Here is a 19089-nt window from a genome sequence, read left to right on the forward strand (position 1 = left end):
ACTATAAATAGTAGATAGCACTGGCAGTATGCAATCTTAAGCAAACAAATTTTATTGCTCAATTTGGTTGCAATTTCACTTTTGCCTACCAAAAGCTTCATCCTACCAACCAAACTACCAAAGGATAATGANCTCTTGCATGTGAAAGCAACAACGAAGTTAGCTAGCACGGATAGACGATAGCAAGTTTGGTTATACCTCATTGAGTTCGTTCGTTCGATGACGGCTATTATTTCCTTTGCTTGCTATGAATACAGGGTTACCATTCGTAGATAATTTTAGAGTTACTATAAATAGTAGATAGCACTGGCAGTATGCAATCTTAAGCAAACAAATTTTATTGCTCAATTTGGTTGCAATTTCACTTTTGCCTACCAAAAGCTTCATCCTACCAACCAAACTACCAAAGGATAATGAGCCTACCAATTTTGGTCCAATTGGACCAAAACGGCAACGCTGATTGGTAGTAATGCCGAATTAATAATAATATAATAGATTGGCGCTTACATATATGTTAGTGTTTGGCCGAGCTTCTCCTCCGACTTGTGGCGTGCGCCTTAATGTTGTCACACAAAGCTACAGTTTTACGCCGACTCCGACTGTATTTTTATGAGAAGTTGTTTTTCATGGCAGAAATACACTCGGAGGTTTGCCATTGCCTGCCGAGGGACGACCGCTGTTAAGAAATATATTTTTTACGATATTGCTTTGACCAGGACTTGAACCCAGGTGCTGATGAGTGAAAGCATGTACTGCTTACCACTACACCACAGCGTTCCGAATTAGCCTTTATCTTAATAGCAATTTATATTATATATTATATATAATGTATTAAATGTATATATATGCTATTGGGAAAATGTAATTACATGTTAGTAGAGATAGTTTACAATATGTTTGTATATATATATTGTAGTAACATTGTATAGACTAGCCTAAGTAATAGATTAATAAATCATGTAAATCAATGTAATAGTGTAGTAGTCTCTTTAGCATATTTTTAGTACACGAACAGTGTAACTAGACCTTAAGGTATAGTTTTAAGACACCATCTTGTGAAAAGAAAAGAATGAAAGAAGCATTCCGATTTTAGCAGCGAACAAGAGAAGGTGTTTTATTTAAAACCCGGCTACCACTCGATTATTCTAAACTTGCGCATTTCATCAGAAGTGGTCAGTGAGCCCTTCCAACGTAAAAGTTTTTGAAATTTAATATGAATCGGGAAACAATTAACGCGGAGAAGTATTCGCTACTTCAATTAAAGGCATGGTGCGCGGCAGTTGGCCTCAACGCTAGTGGAGCAAAAGCGTCGCTGGCTGCACGACTTAGCGAGCTGTCGGCAGAAGCAAGGGGCTTGTGTCCAGGAGCCGTTGACGTGCCTGGAGGTGATAGTGTGCCAGAAAAACGCGGCGCCAAAGCAACGGTGCCACCAAATGTTGATGGAGGCGATGGTACAGCCAAAGAAAAAAATAACGGCGATGGACCAACCAACGGCAACGACGCGAATAACGGCGGGGGAACAACCAGTGACAAAGGTGCGAATAACGGCGATGGTGAGCGTGGCAACGATGGAGCGAATAACGACGATGATGGCGATTTTACGAATGATAGCAACGGGGCGAATAACGATGGTGTGAATAATAACAATTGTGCGTATAACAACGATGGTGCGTATGACAACGATGGTGCGTACAACAACGATGGTGCGTATGGTAACGATGGTGCGAATAGAGGCAGCGGCGAAGAGCGGCGCGAATTTTCACAAGAAATTGTGAGCGTGACAAACGAGCTAGGGTGCGGCCCAGGTAACACGCGCGAATTCGATGGCACGAGAATAAGTCTACTAGAAAAAGAGATAGAGTTGCTTAAACTGAAATTAGAGCTACAGCAGGGCGGAGCGAAATTGAGGGTCGCAGCAGACAACGCTAAGCCTGGGTTGGAGACTATGAAAGAGCTAATGCCCGACTATGATGGAAGCGAGGATTTTGAGATGTGGCGGTCTCAGTTGCTTCATTTTCAGCGAGTCTTGCAAGTCAGCGACGAAGCGTTAAGTTTAGTCGTACGACTCAAAATGAAAGGCGAAGCCCTAATGTGGTACAACTCTAACAAGATGTTCATGCGCACTGTTGGCGAAATCCTCGCAGATATGGAGGTCGTATTCGGAAAGAAGGATAACATACTGAATGCACGTAGAAAGTTCGAAAGGCGAATTTGGAAGTTTGGCGAGCAGTTCGGTAGCTACGCTAACGAGAAACGGCTGTTGAGCGCTGGGCTCAACCTATGCGAGGAAGAATTTGTTGAATACCTCGTAGACGGCATTCCTAATAAACAATTGCAGATACAAGCCAAGCTTCAGAATTTTAAAAGTGCTGGTGAGGTGACCAGAGCATTCCGGACTGTCGAGTTGCCGCGACGAGTCGCACCAAAAACAAATATACAAAGTGGTCAAGAGCGGCTAAGGTGCTACAACTGCAATTGCTCCGGCCACGTCGCAAAAGAGTGAAGCAAGCCTAAGCGCGAATACGGGACGTGCTTTGCATGCGGCGAACACGGACATTTTGCGGCGAGTTGCAAAAACTACAAGAAGTCGACGTCCAGTAGCAATTTTGTAAGTCATTTTAGTATTAGTATCGTAGATAATCTTAATGTTGATATGGTTATAGATTCGGGGAGCCCAATAAGTCTTGTAAAGAAGAGCCTTGTACCGGGAAGAGTGAAGCTACAAGATGAAAGAAATTCATACTATGGTCTCAATAAGTCAAAACTATTAATTTTTGGGAAAATATTTTGTTACGTCAAAGTGCTCAATAAAAGTGTGTTGATTGAACTTAGAGTAGTTCCAGACGAATTGATTAGTTATTCAGTTATTTTAGGCAGAAATTTTATTCAGGCGAGCGAAGCCAAGCTTAAAATCGGTGATGTAGAATTTATGGATGAAGCTGCAGATATAGAATTTGTAAACGGTGTAACGAAACTCGATGTTTGTAACAAAGAAAAGGTGGCCAGTAAAAATTCAACGTACAAAGGAGCGGTTGTGCCAAAGGTTAGTGACGCAGATAAAGAAGAAGTGGTTAGTGGTAGTTCTACGTGCAAAATAGTTAACGAAGCCATAAACGAAATATTAGCAATAGAAATTCCTGAAATGAGCGAAACTGAGTATATTTTCAAGAGTTGTTCCGAGAAGGATATTTGTGTGCAAAAGTACCAAAAGAGCCTAGGGTCAGATAGGAAATAAGTCTAGTTTTGGAAAACAAAAAAGTTATCAGTTGCGCTCCACGAAGACTTTCGTATACCGAAAAGGCAGAGCTACAAAAGGTATTAGATGACTACTTAGTAAAAGGGTATATTCGCCCTAGTAATTCAGAATTCGTTTCACCCATAGTTTTGGTAAAAAAGAAAACGGGCGAACTGCGAATGTGCGTCGATTACAGGAAACTTAATAAAGTCACGGCAAAGGATAACTACCCTATACCACTGATTGATGACTTGTTGGATCGGTTAGTAAACAAAAAGTTTTTCTCGAAGTTAGACCTGAAAAATGGATTTTTTCATGTGTTTGTTGAAGAAGAGTCAGTAAAATACACCTCGTTTACAACGCCACTAGGGAAATTTGAGTTCTTAAGAATGCCCTTTGGGCTAAGAAACGCTCCCGCCACTTTTCAAAAGTTTATAAATAGGATATTCTCGGAAATTATACGCAGCGGAGAAGTAATTGTGTATCTAGACGATATTATGATCGCGACAGAAACTGTAGATGAACATATTCCCATTTTGAGAAAAGTTTTTCGGTGTCTGGTTGAGAATAAACTAGAGTTGCGATTAGATAAGTGCGAGTTTTTCTCGGCAGAAATTTCATATTTAGGTTACGCGATCACGGGCGAAGGGATACGGGCTGACAAAAAAGGTTTGAAGGCAGTCGAAAATTTTACAGTACCAACCAAAGTGCATGAAGTGCAAAGTTTCTTAGGACTCTGCTCCTACTTTCGCAGGTTCATTAAAGATTTTTCGACCATAGCCAAACCCCTTTACGACCTCTTGAAAAAAGAAGAAAAATTTCGATTCGGTCAGCTAGAGATGGAAACGTTCGATACACTTAAAGCCAAGTTAATAGCCTCCCCAGTGTTAGCAATATACGACCCTTGTGATACCACAGAACTCCACTGCGATGCGAGTTCACTAGGCTTCGGGGCGATACTGCTTCAGAAGAAAAAGGATAATAAGCTACATCCAGTTTTCTATTTCTAGAAACGTACAACGGATGTAGAGTCTAAGTATCACAGCTTCGAGCTAGAAACACTGGCGATAGTATACGCGTTGAGGAGATTCGGAGTGTACCTACAAGGCATAAAATTTAAAATTGTTACTGACTGCAATTCTCTGACGCTGACACTAAATAAAAAAGAAATGAACCCAAGAATTGCCAGGTGGGCGCTAGAGTTACAAAATTATGATTACGAACTTCAACATAGAGAGGGTAAAAGGATGCAACATGTGGACGCGTTGAGTAGAGTAAATAACGTCTTGGTGGTTGACACAAACAAGTTTGAAGAAAATTTAATTATATGTCAGAATAGAGATAAACACATAGAAAATATCAAAAAGGACTTAGAGTTTAAAGAGAGCAGCCAGTTCGAAATGAGAAATGGGGTAGTTTATAAAAATAAAGATAAAGATTTACTCTTCTATGTACCAGAGTCCATGGAACAACATGTTCTATATAAATACCACGACGAAATGGGGCACTTAGGAGTACACAAGGTCGTAGAGACTATAGGGAAAAGTTATTGGTTTCCGAAAGTCAGGAAAAAGGCAACCGTTCATATCGAAAACTGCTTGAAGCGTATAGCCTTTTCAAATAAAAGCGGTAAAAAAGAAGGAATGTTACATATGATTCCAAAGGGAAATAAACCATTCGAAATGGTGCACATTGATCATTACGGACCGATCCATAGCAAGGGAACAAAGTACAAGCATGTGTTGGTAGTAATTGATGCATTCACGAAATTCGTTCGTTTGTATCCGGCCAAGGCAACAGCGTCGAATGAAGCTGTTTTAGCCCTAAGAGATTATTTGCGAGCGTATAGCAGACCGAGGTCTATAGTATCAGATCGAGGAACTTGTTTTACGTCGAGAGAGTTCGAAAATTTCTTAGAAGATAATAACGTAGAACACATAAAAGTAGCAACAAGCTCACCTCAAGCAAATGGTCAGGCTGAAATTGTCAATAAAAGTTTAGGTCCAATGATAGCTAAGATGTTAGATGCTAAAAAAGAGGTGGGTTGGGAAAGTGTCTTGGAGTCAGTAGAACATGCTATGAATAATACGGTTCATAAAGCAACCAAAGAGCAACCCAGTGTATTTCTATTCGGGGTCCGACAGAAAGGAAAGGTCATAAATAGTGTGAGTGAAAANTTGGGAAAGTGTCTTGGAGTCAGTAGAACATGCTATGAATAATACGGTTCATAAAGCAACCAAAGAGCAACCCAGTGTATTGCTATTCGGGGTCCGACAGAAAGGAAAGGTCATAAATAGTGTGAGTGAAAATGTGTTAGAATTGTTACAAACTCCGAACCACAAAAATATAGAAGATCTTAGAAAACAAGCAGAAGCTGAATAACGTAAAGCACAAACTTATAATAAAGGGTACTCAGATGTTAAACGCAGAAAACCGTGCAACTTTAAGTTAGGGGATTATGTAGTAATCTCTAATATTAGCTCGCAGACAGGAGCGTCTAGCAAACTAATCCCTAAGTTCAAAGGGCCGTATAAAGTATCTAAAATTCTAGACAACGATCGCTACGTAGCGGAAGATGTAGAGGGTTTCCAGCAAACACAAATACCATACAAAGGTGTCTGGTCAGTCGCAAATCTGAAACCGTGGTACAATTATGAAAATGCGAGTTCCAAAAGATAGGATAGGGTTTTTCGTAGAGGAAATTTTACGTTATAAGCTCACGTATATATGTGCTGAGCAGAATCAGGTGATTCTATTCATCAGGATGGCCGAGCTGTAGTAGCATTGTATAGACTAGCCTAAGTAATAGATTAATAAATCAATGTAATAGTGTAGTAAAGGGATGAAAAATGGAAATTTCAGATTGTACCTAATATCATGAAATAAATGTACCTAAATGAGGCAGATTGTACCTAAAAAAAGTTACATCATTCATTTGTAGTTTTTTTTTTATCAATTTTATTTAAAACATGAATACAAAGGATGATGTACTTTAAACATGATTTGGTTTTTTTTTTTTAACTGAGCCTATATCCATAGACTATAGTCTAATGGGAATCGGAGAAGCGTTGTTTTTGTCTAATTTTGACTACTGAAAAATATTGGCGAAAAAGATAAAAAACACACTTTCGAAGTATTCTTCTTTATCCAGCAACAACACGAAAAGTCTGCTAATTTATCCGATTCCTTTTAATAGGTGCAACAAGTCTAGAGAAAATAATCAAATTGCCGTAAGTAACTTCGAACGCATTTTAAATATACTTCCATAAATCAAAAAGCGAATATGGGTCAATAATAATAATTCTACCTAAAATCTACTGACTGTACCTAATGTACCTTTAAGTCATCAAACGTCGGAAAAAGGTACAATTGTACCTAATTTTTCATCCCTGGTGTAGTAGTCTCTTTAGCATATTTTTAGTACACGAACAGTGTAACTAGACCTTAAGGTATAGTTTTAAGACACCATCTTGTGAAAAGAAAAGAATAAAAGAAGCAAGAAGGAGAAGGTGTCTTATTTAAAACCCGGCTACCACTCGATTATTCTAAACAGATTTGCTAAAACTTGGAGCATAGGGATAATATGCAAGTAATTGTTATTTTCAGCTTTTATTTTGTTGCATACCTCTAAATATTTCAGAGACGAACCTTCTTTTTTTTGTAAAGTAGAAAGCCACTGTACGTTGTTTCAGTGTGAGATTATAAATTGAGATCACAGCACGAGTTTGTGTCACTGTATTTAATTATATGAATGTGTGCTTATACGTAAGTTGTGTATTGTACATACAAATGTATTTGTGTGTGTATGTTTGCATACACGAAGCACCTGTGTTTCACTTTGATATTTTGTTTTCAACAATTTTTATTGAGCTTAAGACCGTTTTTTAATGAAAACTTATTGTGGAAAAGCAACACTAATTTGAAAAAATGGTAGAAGTGATAGCTATTTCGGAAATCACCACATTTCCTCATCAGACTTCTTTCAGTAGGATTCCAACCGACGAGCCCACTGACTTGTTAATTATTGTTGCTTATTTCCACTATTTCACCTGTTAAGCCAGCTACAATTAAGCGCAGCTATCCCGCTGCAATTCACTTGATCATGTGGTTGTTGGTTTTTGTTAATATTTCTTTTATTAGAATGTTAAACTTTTAGGTGTGCTCGTCCTTAAGTTATTTGTTTTTGTTATTTTATGGCCTTACTAGCTTATACCCGCGGGTTTCACCCCGCGCTTTTATACAAATAGGAAAAATAATTTAATGATGTTAGATTTTATTTCTGTGCCCATTTCGTTATAGCTCGTTATTTTCTAAGCGAGTTAAGGTATTTAGGCCGTTTAAAACAATGAAATTATAAAATCTCCTCTCTCCTCCCTCTAAGTTTACCTTAAAAGGTTTCCAGGTATACGACGCGTGAACGTGAAACCTTCTTGGAGGTGCCACGGCGAGTTCTAATATTTCCAACTCAAATTTAGTAACCTGGCCTTGATAAAATACCACTTCTCATTACTGTAGCAAATGCCTCAAGAGAGCTTTAGATTATAAGGTCGAACCCGGCTCTCCCTTTTCCATTTAATGAAATTTATTCAGTCAGTACGGCACTTTAAATAAATCTCCATAACAAATTTAAAAGGCTTTGAGAGATTTTCTATCCTTCCAGAGATATGTATTAAGAAGAAGGCGACATGCCTCCTTTTTTAATAACTCACATTTTTTCCATGAGCAATTGATACATTTTGTATACACAACTCCATACCAAGTTCCAGTATTCTTCCACAAACACTTCCAGGGATATGTGGCAAGAGCAAGTAAATTTTTACTGGAAGTGCCACCCCCCCTTTTTCTTATAACCCTAATCTTCTTCCATGAATTTAGAACTGATTTTACATACCCCAGTACCAAGTCCCAGTACTCTACCATGAACACCTCCAGAGCAGTATAAAACAGTAAATTTGTACGGGAGGAACCATGTCCCCTTTTCGAATAACGCAAATTTTTCTCCATGAGTATGGAATTAATTTTGTATATACATCGCGGTGCCAAGTTCCAGTCCTCTGCAATAAACACCTCCAGAGATATGCAGCATAGAATAATCAACAACACCACCTTTTCCAATAACTCTTATTTTTCTTCATGAGTATGGTATTAGTTTCACATACATACATACATATGTATTTCCATACCAAGCTTGAGTGCTTTACCCCAAACATTTGAAGAGATATGCAATATGAAACTTTTAGTCAGTATGGGAGAACGATTAAAAATCAACGATTAAAATGTTAATCGCGTTTGACGATTAAAATTAATTAGTCGTAATCAACTGTACGATTAATGATAAAATTTTTTTAATCGTTAATCGCTGGCTGCGATTACGTTTAATTAATTTAAAACATTAAACGTTAATCCAATTAAAAATAAATCTGATTAATTTGTCTAGTTTGAAACAAAACACCAGTTATAGTAATTATTTTGTGTTTTACGCTTATAAAAAGCACATAATATAAAAAAATATAATTATTGTTATTAGTAATACATAAACTGGGAACTTTTACAAACCTAGTTTGTAAAACGTTTGTTGGTATATATCTTAATGAAAATGCACACCAAATTGCTTAGATTGACGAGGAAACCCGACTTAGCCATACCGGATTAACTTGCTTTGTGTGCACAGGGAAATTCCAGCATAACTTAATTAATCACCAAACCTACTTGATCAAATTAAGAGTTAATGACTAAAAATTAATTTTTTAATCGCGGTTACGATTAACTGTTTAGTCAGATTAAAATTAATCATGATTAACTGTAATCAGATTGAATTTAATCGAATTAACTAACTGATTAAAACATCAATCGATTAATGCCAACATTGATTTCACATACATATCACTATACCAAGTTTCAGTTCTCTCCCACAAATACTTCCAGAGATATGTATGTAATATGAAAATTCCAATTTGTATGGGAGGGGCCTTGAGTTATCGGACTTACTTTCAGTCTAAGACCATCCTTCCGAAATCCGTAGTAAGTGTACTAAATTTCGTTCTGATCGGAAAACCGGTTAGGGAAGTAGCCTATTTTTCAATCCAGGTCATAAACCGCCTTTGAGCAAAATTTTATTGCAATGTCATGCAAATGCGTTCAGTCGTTTCCGCGTATTAATTTAATTAACCACATGATCAAGTGAATTGCAGCGGAATAGCTGCGCCTGATTGTAGTTGGCTTAGCAAAGTGAAATAGTGGAAAATAAGCAACAAGAATTAACAAGNTGAATTGCAGCGGAATAGCTGCGCCTGATTGTAGTTGGCTTAACAAGTGAAATAGTGGAAATAAGCAACAAGAATTATCAAGGCGAACTTAGCACAGTGCGTAGGCAACTGGCTGAGTAAGTGGGATCGTCAGTTCGAATCCTACTGAAAAAGTCTGATGCGGAAATGTGGTGATTTCCGAAATAGCTGTCACTTCTACAATTTTTTCAAATTATTGTTGCTTTTCCACAATAAGTTTTTCATTAAAAAACGGTCCCAACCTCAATAAAAATTGTTGAATATAATTGTTATAAGGCCAAAAAAAATAACAAAAACAAATAGCTTAATATTTTGTTGTGCAAATTAAAAAGGAGATATATGTTATAAAAACGGATGTGAGTAAATTATGCACAAGTGGGTTTTAAATCATACAGGGGCTCGCTTAATTGGGATAGAATTTAGTTTTACTGTCTTTTAATATGGGATGTAAGAATTCCACTCCAGTATGTATTTACTGCGTAGGTATGTGCATATGTACTATAAGCAAATCTTCTTGTATGTACAGTGGTATATGCGAACCGTTTCGGGACTTATTTACTTGAAGAAATGAACTGGTTAAAAACCAATACGGTCCCAGAATTACGGGAATCGAGGAAAAGAAATGTATATTTAATTTGATTTGATTGATGATTCGAATTCTTAAAAAGATTTGCTTCCATATAACGAATAAACACAATTTATTTTTAAAGGGGCTGTCCATATATTACGTAAGGGAGTTTTCACCTGTTTTGAACCCCCTTTCCCTTCACGTAACAAATTGTAAGATTTCATTGAGCACCTTCACACCGCCGCAGATCTTACGTAAGATTGAAAATACCATATTTATTTATTTATTTATTTATTTATTTAGTCTACAGAAAATTGTTTTCTTACAGACAAATGTGATATATTACAGAATAGACTAATTATATATATTAATTTATGATAATAATAATAATAATAATAATAATAATAATAATAATAATAACATAGAATAGCAGGTTTGGTAGCTGGCGAGGCCTAGTCTTCAGTCTACTTTTGTGTGCGGCGGGCGGAAAGACCTAGTTCCCGTTCCCGCCGAAGACATTACTTTGTATGTGTGGCAGGCGGAACGCTCTGGTTTTCGCTCCGCACTGTGGACAAGCTGTTCAGCATGGTCAGAAAGAACGAGTTTCCGATCCATGTTCCCGAAGTCATTACTTTGAGTGTGTGGCAGGCGGGTTACCGCTCCGCGCTGTGGACAAGCTGTTGATCATGGTCGGAAAGGCCGAGTTNCCCGTTCCCGCCGAAGACATTACTTTGTATGTGTGGCAGGCGGAACGCTCTGGTTTTCGCTCCGCACTGTGGACAAGCTGTTCAGCATGGTCAGAAAGAACGAGTTTCCGATCCATGTTCCCGAAGTCATTACTTTGAGTGTGTGGCAGGCGGGTTACCGCTCCGCGCTGTGGACAAGCTGTTGATCATGGTCGGAAAGGCCGAGTTTCCGATCCATGCTCGTATTGTCTTACGCGGTCGCGAAAATATACGAAGCCGATTACAATTGTACTAAGCAGTCATAGATATTGTGTAATTTATCGTTCCCGGTTAAAGATATTAATTTATTTAGTTACTGAAAAGCGATTCACGTTTACCTTTACCTCATAAACTGAACAGAAATACAGTTCACCAGCTGAACGATAAGGTGCAGTATACGGGTTTACATGTTATTTATTCAAAATCTCAAGTAAGGTTTTCTTAATGGTAAAATATGAGTCGGAGGTGTCAAAATAGTAGTAATGCTTATTAAAGTCCTGGCATAGGCAACGAAAAGCATCATGCATTTCAAAATTTGTTCTACAAATAGTTAGCTTAATGGGCTTGTAATGTCTAGAAGGCCTAGAAGGAATACAAAACGTGATCTGGTTCAGTAGAAAGGGACTATTGACCATCCCGTTCAAGATCTTAATCATGAACAAAACCCCGAGCATCTCTCTACGGCTGTGCAGCGGTGGCAAATTTATGAGCTTCAAGCGGCTTTTGTACGGTGGGAGATTTAATGTCGAATCCCAAGGCAAATTATTTAATGCGAATAATAAGAATTGTTTCTGTACCGACTCGAATCTGTCAGAGTGCGTTTGATATCTAGGGTTCCATACGACGGACCCGTATTCTAAGATCGGCCTAACTAGGGCGGTGAAGAGAGCTTTAGTGACATAAGGATCTCTGAATTCTTTAGCCAAACGTATGATGAAAGCCATGACGCCCTTGGCTCTATTAACACAAGAGTTTACATGGGACTTGAATTCAAGCTTAGAGTCCATGTTTACGCCTAGATCGATGAAATTAGTTACCTGATCAACACTATGTTCACAAATGCGGTAGCTATATGATTGAAAGGGTTTTCTAGAGAAACACATAAATTTACACTTTTTCAAGTTAAGTGACATAGAATTTACTTCGCACAATTTAAACACATTACTAAGGTCCACCTGTAATTTATCCCTGTCTCCTGGAGCACCAATGAACTTATATAACTTAACTAACGAATACTACAAAATATTTGGAAGATCGTTGATGAATAAAATAAACAGAAGGGGACAAAGGTGGCTACCTTGAGGTACACCTGACGTCACATGAATTACACGAGATGAAAATTTTTTAAAGATAACCCTCTGTTTCCTGCCAATGAAATAAGAAGAAAGCCAGCGCAGCAGGATTAGGGTTCGAACGATACTATCGATGTTGAGTAAGCATCGATACTGAGGGTATAAAAATGAGTACTTTAATACTCGATACCTTATTTGATGATTTCACCCGATACTTTGCAAAATACTCGTAGTATCGAAAACTTTTTAAATTTTTTCTTCCATTCGAAACCCAATTTTCTTTGCTTATATGGATTACTATCATTCAATTTTGTCCATCACTTAAAATAAACTGAAATTTCGTGTAGTCTGTTGCATAACATAAACCAAATAAGTTAAAGTTTAATGGCCTTATTCATAAAAAATAAAGTAGGTTTAAAGAGCTTAATAAAATGACATTTTCATACATTTTTCAGTTTATAAACCTTTTTATTTTTTATGAATAAGGCCATACAACCTATGTTTTGTAACCTATTCAACTTTACGTGTAGCCTCTTACCGTTGACTTTTAATTCAACTTGCACATTATTATACTAAAATTGAATAGGCTACAAAAATGCATACCCAAAAAGTTTACAATAAATCTTAATAAAATTTCAAAATTTCCTGAGGGTATATATATATATGTATGTACATTTAACGTTAAAATTATAACTAGGAAACTAAATAACTAGATATATGATTGAAAAATAAAATAATTTTAGTATCCCAAAAACCGTATTTAATGAGTTCGATACTGAGTAGTATCGATACTTTTTAACCGACTTCCAAAAAAGGAGGAGGTTATCAGTTCGTCGGAATATTTTTTTTTTTTTTTTTTTTTNTTTTTATGTATGTTACCGCATAATTTTGCACCACGTCAACCGATTTCAATAATTCTTTTTGCAACGGAAAGGTAGTGTAATTTGGTTTAGATCCGATCATTGGATCATGAAATATATAGATATATATATATTTTTTTTAAGACGGTTTTTTTTTTGCTAATAATTACTTGTTCCCTGATACTTTTAGAGTATCGATACCATGAGCTCGATGCCAGAATGAGTACTCAGTATCGATACCAAAGTCTGAAATTTCGAACCCTATGCAGGATTGGAGGGAAACCAATTTTTTTCAAGTTGGTATATTAGAGCTGAATGAGATACTTTATCGAAAGCCTTGCTGAAATCAGTGTAAATGACGTCAGTTTGATAATTACTTTTGAAACTATTGTTCACATTTGTAGTGAATTCAAGAAGGTTTGATACAGTTGATTTACCTTTACAAAAGCCGTGTTGTGATACATCGATAACGGGTGTTATGGAATAAGATAGTTCTTCCGTAACGATTTCTTCAAATAATTTAGGAATGGCACACAGCTTAGCGATTCCCTTATAATTCGCAATATTCGACCTGCTTCCATTTTTATAAAGCGGCAAGATATACGACTCCTTCCACAAAGAGGGGAAAACTCCTTGCTTTAGAGAAGCATTGAAGATATTTGTTAATGGCTTATATAGATAATCAGCACAACTTATTAGGACACAGGAGGGAATACCATCCGGGCCGCTTAGAAAAGAATTTTTTAAACTATTCAAATGAAGGAGAACATTGTCAGCGGAGATTGAAGGAATACGGATGTGGTCAAACTGTGGGAGTGGAAAAGGATAGCTAGAAGTTTTTTCATTTGGCTCGACAGAATAGTTCGATTCAAAATAATTTGCAAACATATCAGCAATCATATCGTCATCACTAGAAATAACATCATCTAATTTCAGTGTTGAGTGAAACCCATTTATTTTACGTTTTGAGTTAACAAAATGATAAAATGACTTGGGATTAGAAACGATGTTAATGCGAGTTTTATTAATGTAATTCCTGTAACATTTTCGGTTTAAGGCATTGTATTTATGACGAAGGATGGAGTACGCGACGTAGTGAGAAGACAGGCCTGATTTTTTTTTAAGTTTAAATGATTTAGTTTTCTGATTTTTTAAATGCATTAGCTCTGAGTAAACCACAACGAGTTACGAGGTCCGGTATTTTCTTTAACAAGAGGAATGAGTTTACTGAATATATTATTCAAGATTTTACTAAAGTGTAAGACACTGTTCTCAACATCCCCATCGTACTCTGGCCAGATTATTTCAGATATAGCTATTTTAAGCTTGTCGTAGTTAGCGTATTTGAAAGAATATCGCCGACCATTCGGCTTTCTAGTATCAGGACATTAACATGAATCGTAGGATGGTGCCAAGGACAACTCAAGTGGTGGGTGATAAGGGTCTATAGGTATAACTAAAGGATCGCCGCGTATTATAGTATCATCAATAAANTAATCTGATATAGACCAAGATCGGAAAGTTCGTTAAGAAATTGGTTAAGTACATCCCGAGAAGAATTAGGTACCAGAATTCCATCCACCCAATCCCAGGAAACACACGCTAGATTGAAATCACCCAACACAACAATCGAATCGGAGGGCTTGACCATGGCAAATAAAGAGAGCAATAATGAAGAATGTTTAAAGTAAACCGAAGCGTTAGAGTTTGGTGGAATATAAATTGCAACAAGAAAAACTCTACTTGAGGGGCAGCGTATTCTAACACAGAGGAATTCAACATCATCTGAACCTGCGAACACAACTTTTTCAGAGGAAACGTCGGTCTGAACAGCTATTAAAACACTCCCGCCTTTTCTATCTAAGCGATCATTTCTAAATATTTTATACTTACTACACAATATTTCACTATTAAACACATTCGGTTTTAGCCAAGTTTCAGTGAAAACCAAAATTTCATAATTTAAATCAAAAGACTTTAAGTACAGCTCGGTTAATTTTGTATTTAGACCTCTAACATTTTGGTAATAAATATTGAAGAAAAAATTACTTATAAGTTTTTTGATACTGAGGAGGGAATTTGAACAGTATTTTCATTCCGAGCTCGAGGTTTAAACTCAAACTCTCGAACTAAAGCACCATTGGACCAGAATGAACCATCCACAATGTTTTGAAAATGGTCGGCGGAAATATCAATTTTGAAAGAAGATATGCTTCTTTCGTATGAAGAATTAAATTTTCTAATAGCTATGTGCCGGGGGTTAAGCTTAGATGTTATATAAGACTTAAGATCTTCTACCGAAGTTTCACTAGAAAAGCGCGAAACAAACACAGATTTATTCGCTGGAACTACGATTAATTCTTTCGGTAACGGAGAAGGTCCACTTTGAGATGTAGGTTCAGACACAGCTGTAGTTTTTGCTGCAGCCCTTGTAGTGACACCTGAGGAAGATGCAGCTTGAGATAACTCAACACACGGAAAATTAAAACTTATTTATTCCTTATTTAAGCCGGGAGTAGGCAAATAATCAATTGGCGGAGTGTCAATGTCTAAAGCAATGGGATTGGGAACAATGCTGTCTCCTCCATGCTTCCGCTTTTTTGAAGCTTGTTTAAGCTTGGGCGATGGAGAGGATGAAGACTCAATGCACTTAAAGTCTTTAAATGCATCTTCATATCGCTTAAACTTTTCGTTTAGAAGCTTTAACTCGTTACCCAACTCCTGGAAGCCACTTCTGGCGCTCCTAACACTTTACAAAGCTCAACTTCGGTTGATCTAAACTTGGGGCAAGACCAACGAACACCTTTGTTATCGGTTATGATATCGGCCACCCTACCATTGAGACCAGCACATTTTACGTGAGCTAAGTCATCACACAACCAACATGCAACGCAACGCTCTAAGTCGTTTTTAATTTTACATTTTTCAAAACAGCAGGATGACTACATTGCAGCGCGAAGTAGTAACAATTTGTATGTACAAGAAAAACTCACAGTGTACGCTTTTAGTACGATAGTAGCAAAGATGACCGTTTGAGAGACACAGATGTCTAGGTATTGTAAGTTCAATGGTTAGAAACCGTGCTGAACTTAACAGTTTTAAGATCATATTTTTACGAAAAACGTAAATTTTGTGAATTTATCAAGCAAAATTCTAAATTTCCGAATATATTTAAGTCTTTATTAAAAAAAAAAAAATAATAAGGTTTGTATAGCTATACAGACTCCAATGCCTGCTAGCGCATTCGCCCAGAAAGTCCATTAAGCACACCCAAGTTTGAGTGATCTACAAGTTACTAGCGTTTTAAGCATTTAATAGTTCATTATCATGCACGATGTAATATAACAAGTTATACAGCAAACTATGATAATATCTGTACTACTATCTATAATAATAGACAATAATTTGCAATGTTTTTACACATTTGCAATTAGTTTCGGTCAATATTACACAGTCATGACTTGTGCCACTCTGTCATAGTACGGTAGTTGCTCCCTTTCAACAACTCTGAAACTCTGAATCAACAAAATTCATGCTCCTTCCTATTATCAACCCTGATCAGATTTTACCCCCGAGGAGTACTCAAAAGGTTATGGTTTGCAATTTCATGTAGACCAAAAAGAAGGTGTGCAGCAAAGTGAATTTTTGGACTCGCCATCAGTGTTGCCAGAACTTTTTGGATGAACCGGCTAAATTGGCAAATAAAACCGGCTAAAAACGGCTAAAATGTTTCAACTAAATTTCACATGTTTTATTTAAATAAATCACGAGTAAAAAGACTATTTCTTGGAGAGAAGTTACAAATTCGAACGGGAAAAAATGTTTCCAGCAAGAATTTGGAATTAGGAAAAATATGATTGTGGCACATGGTTGGATTTTTTGTCGACGATAATTTGAATAAACAAGTTCGTTAAATTTAAAAATTTACAAACTGGAGCGATTTTAAAATGAAAAATGTAAGTTAATACTTGTTTACTTAATTAATTTAGTTAATTCCAATGATTTGAAAGGTACTCGGAAAAAAACTATTTATTATTATTACTATCTGATATTTTGAGAGCTGGATTTTCGACGAACAAACCTATTGTCTTCCCTACAAGGCCTTTTCAGACTGACCGATTCTCAATACACTCAAATAGAAACCAATACACACAAAAAACGCTGTAAAAATTTCCCTTCAATTTTAAGGCAGTAAAACAACGACGTTAAGTTAACATCAACACAAAAGAACTGGTCAGATTTTTCAGAAATCCCTTCAATTCTGATGTAAAATATGATGCTAAAAGACTGCAGATCTCCCATTTAGATGACCGGTCATATGGCTGGAAGATGTCCGGTAGGATTCCCAGCGAGTTTTGCTTTACACAAAAATTTGTGCTCTTTTATTTTCATTTTGACTCACTTCAGTGTTGGTTCCTTTAATTAAAGTTGGCATTCGGTTTTTGGAATTTGAATAAGTTCTCAGCAAAAACGTTTGTTTAAAAAAATACATATGTGTACATAGTGCTTGAAAATATCAATTTTCCACTACCTTAAACCTTTGGGAGTGGGCAAAAATTATGTTTTTTAATTTATGCAGAATTGAATATGCGCTATCTGGGAAGACAATATCTACATGTAATTCTATTTGTTGGCACTATATCCAAACACAAACGCATCTTAAGAGTCTTAACAGTGAAACAATTTCTTATTTTCTAAATTTGCGAATAAAACTTCACACTTAAAATTAAGACATTTATAACAAACATTTTATGAAGAAAATCCCTTCTTCGTTTAAAATATAAATAAGCGAAATCGGCCCAATTTCATACAATCCTGCCTGACATGAAGCCATTTATAACAGATTTTGGGTCGCTTAGTCAAAAATGGAAACATATATACATATTTGAAATTTAAGAAAACAAGCTAAATAGCAAAATCGGCTAAAAACGGCAATTTTTTTTCTGCAAAACAGCTAACAAATCGGCTGCCGGCTAAATCGAAATTTTTCCGGCTGTTTGCTATCGCAACCGGCGAAATCTAGCCGGAAAACGACTAAACTGGCAACACTGCTCGCCATTATAAAAAGCCATGCAGAGTGTATATTTATATTTGTGGACGGTAGCCAACCACCATAAACTCCACAGCTGTTGACTCCACAGTATATACAGTAATAAACCTTTTCGCAGTTTTTCACCATTTGGTCCCCGAGGAGTACTTTTGAGTTGTGTGCAGCGCTTTCGTTTTTCGCGCACGGCAACACTTACTGTGGGGAATTTCGCCTCATGATTAGGAAAAGTCCATTTCGAGGATAAAATATAAATAATTATGTGTTATTCATGAACAAAATGTAGGTGAAGTATAATATTCATCTTTAATATATGCTGATATTCATGCTTAATGAAGAATAATATCAATAGTTAAGTACGTAATTAACGCTTGTGTTTTATAAACTGGAAAACTTAAATCTTAATTATTAGCATTGAATGGAGTTTTCTTAAAAATAAGTTTAAAATAAAAAAGTCCATTGTAAGATTATATTTTTATGAAAAGCGTAAATTTTGTGAATTTATCAAGCGAAATTCTAAATTTCCGAATATATTTAAGTTTTTATTAAAAAAAAACAAGGTTTGTATAGTTATACAGACCCCAATGCCTGCCAGCGCATCCGCCCAGGCAGTCCATTTAGCACACCCAAGTTTGAGTGATCTACAAGTTACATGAGTTTTTAGCATTTAACAGTTCATTATCATGTACGGTGTAAAATTAGTTATTATCAGGGAACGGATTTTATGGAAATTGCCTTTTTTTCTGCTAAAGAGATAGAGTATATTCGATTAAGAATGTCCACGATTTAGCTTTCCCTGATTCCATATATACAGTACTAAAATACACTCTTTTGCACTCAATGCATAAGAACTTATATGCTAGGTATGTATGCACATACATATAGTGGTCCACAAAATAAAAGAATTGCGATAGTTTGACCGATTTTGTCTTTTTTATTTAATGTTTATTATTTTTTTTTATAAAAGTCTAGCTGGTATACAACAAATACCATATAAATTAAGATTTCAAACTTTGTACAAAAATTAGAAAAATTCTGCTTATTTTCACCAAAATTTCAAACTTTTTAATCAGAATTA

At 36.4% G+C, this 19089-nt stretch overlaps 1 protein-coding gene across 1 annotated transcript; it reads left to right on the forward strand.

The window, feature by feature from the left end:
• The first annotated feature begins 1213 nt into the window (after nucleotides 1-1213).
• LOC108374245 (uncharacterized) lies at nucleotides 1214-5307 on the forward strand. Its single transcript, XM_017630225.1, has 2 exons — nucleotides 1214-2608; nucleotides 2664-5307. Exon 1 carries the CDS (start codon nucleotides 1214-1216, stop codon nucleotides 2501-2503), a length of 1290 nt encoding a protein of 429 aa, XP_017485714.1. The 3' UTR covers nucleotides 2504-2608; nucleotides 2664-5307.
• The last annotated feature ends 13782 nt before the right edge of the window (nucleotides 5308-19089 follow it).

The sequence above is a fragment of the Rhagoletis zephyria genome, unplaced genomic scaffold (genome assembly GCF_001687245.7).
Source record: "Rhagoletis zephyria isolate East Lansing unplaced genomic scaffold, Rhagoletis_zephyria_1.1 Rzeph_scaffold_07508, whole genome shotgun sequence".
NCBI lineage: Eukaryota > Metazoa > Arthropoda > Insecta > Diptera > Tephritidae > Rhagoletis > Rhagoletis zephyria.

What these genes read in the sequence shown, in the direction of transcription:
- LOC108374245 (XM_017630225.1), top strand. Translation starts at nt 1,214, where the DNA reads ATGAATCGGGAAACAATTAACGCGGAGAAGTATTCGCTACTTCAATTA.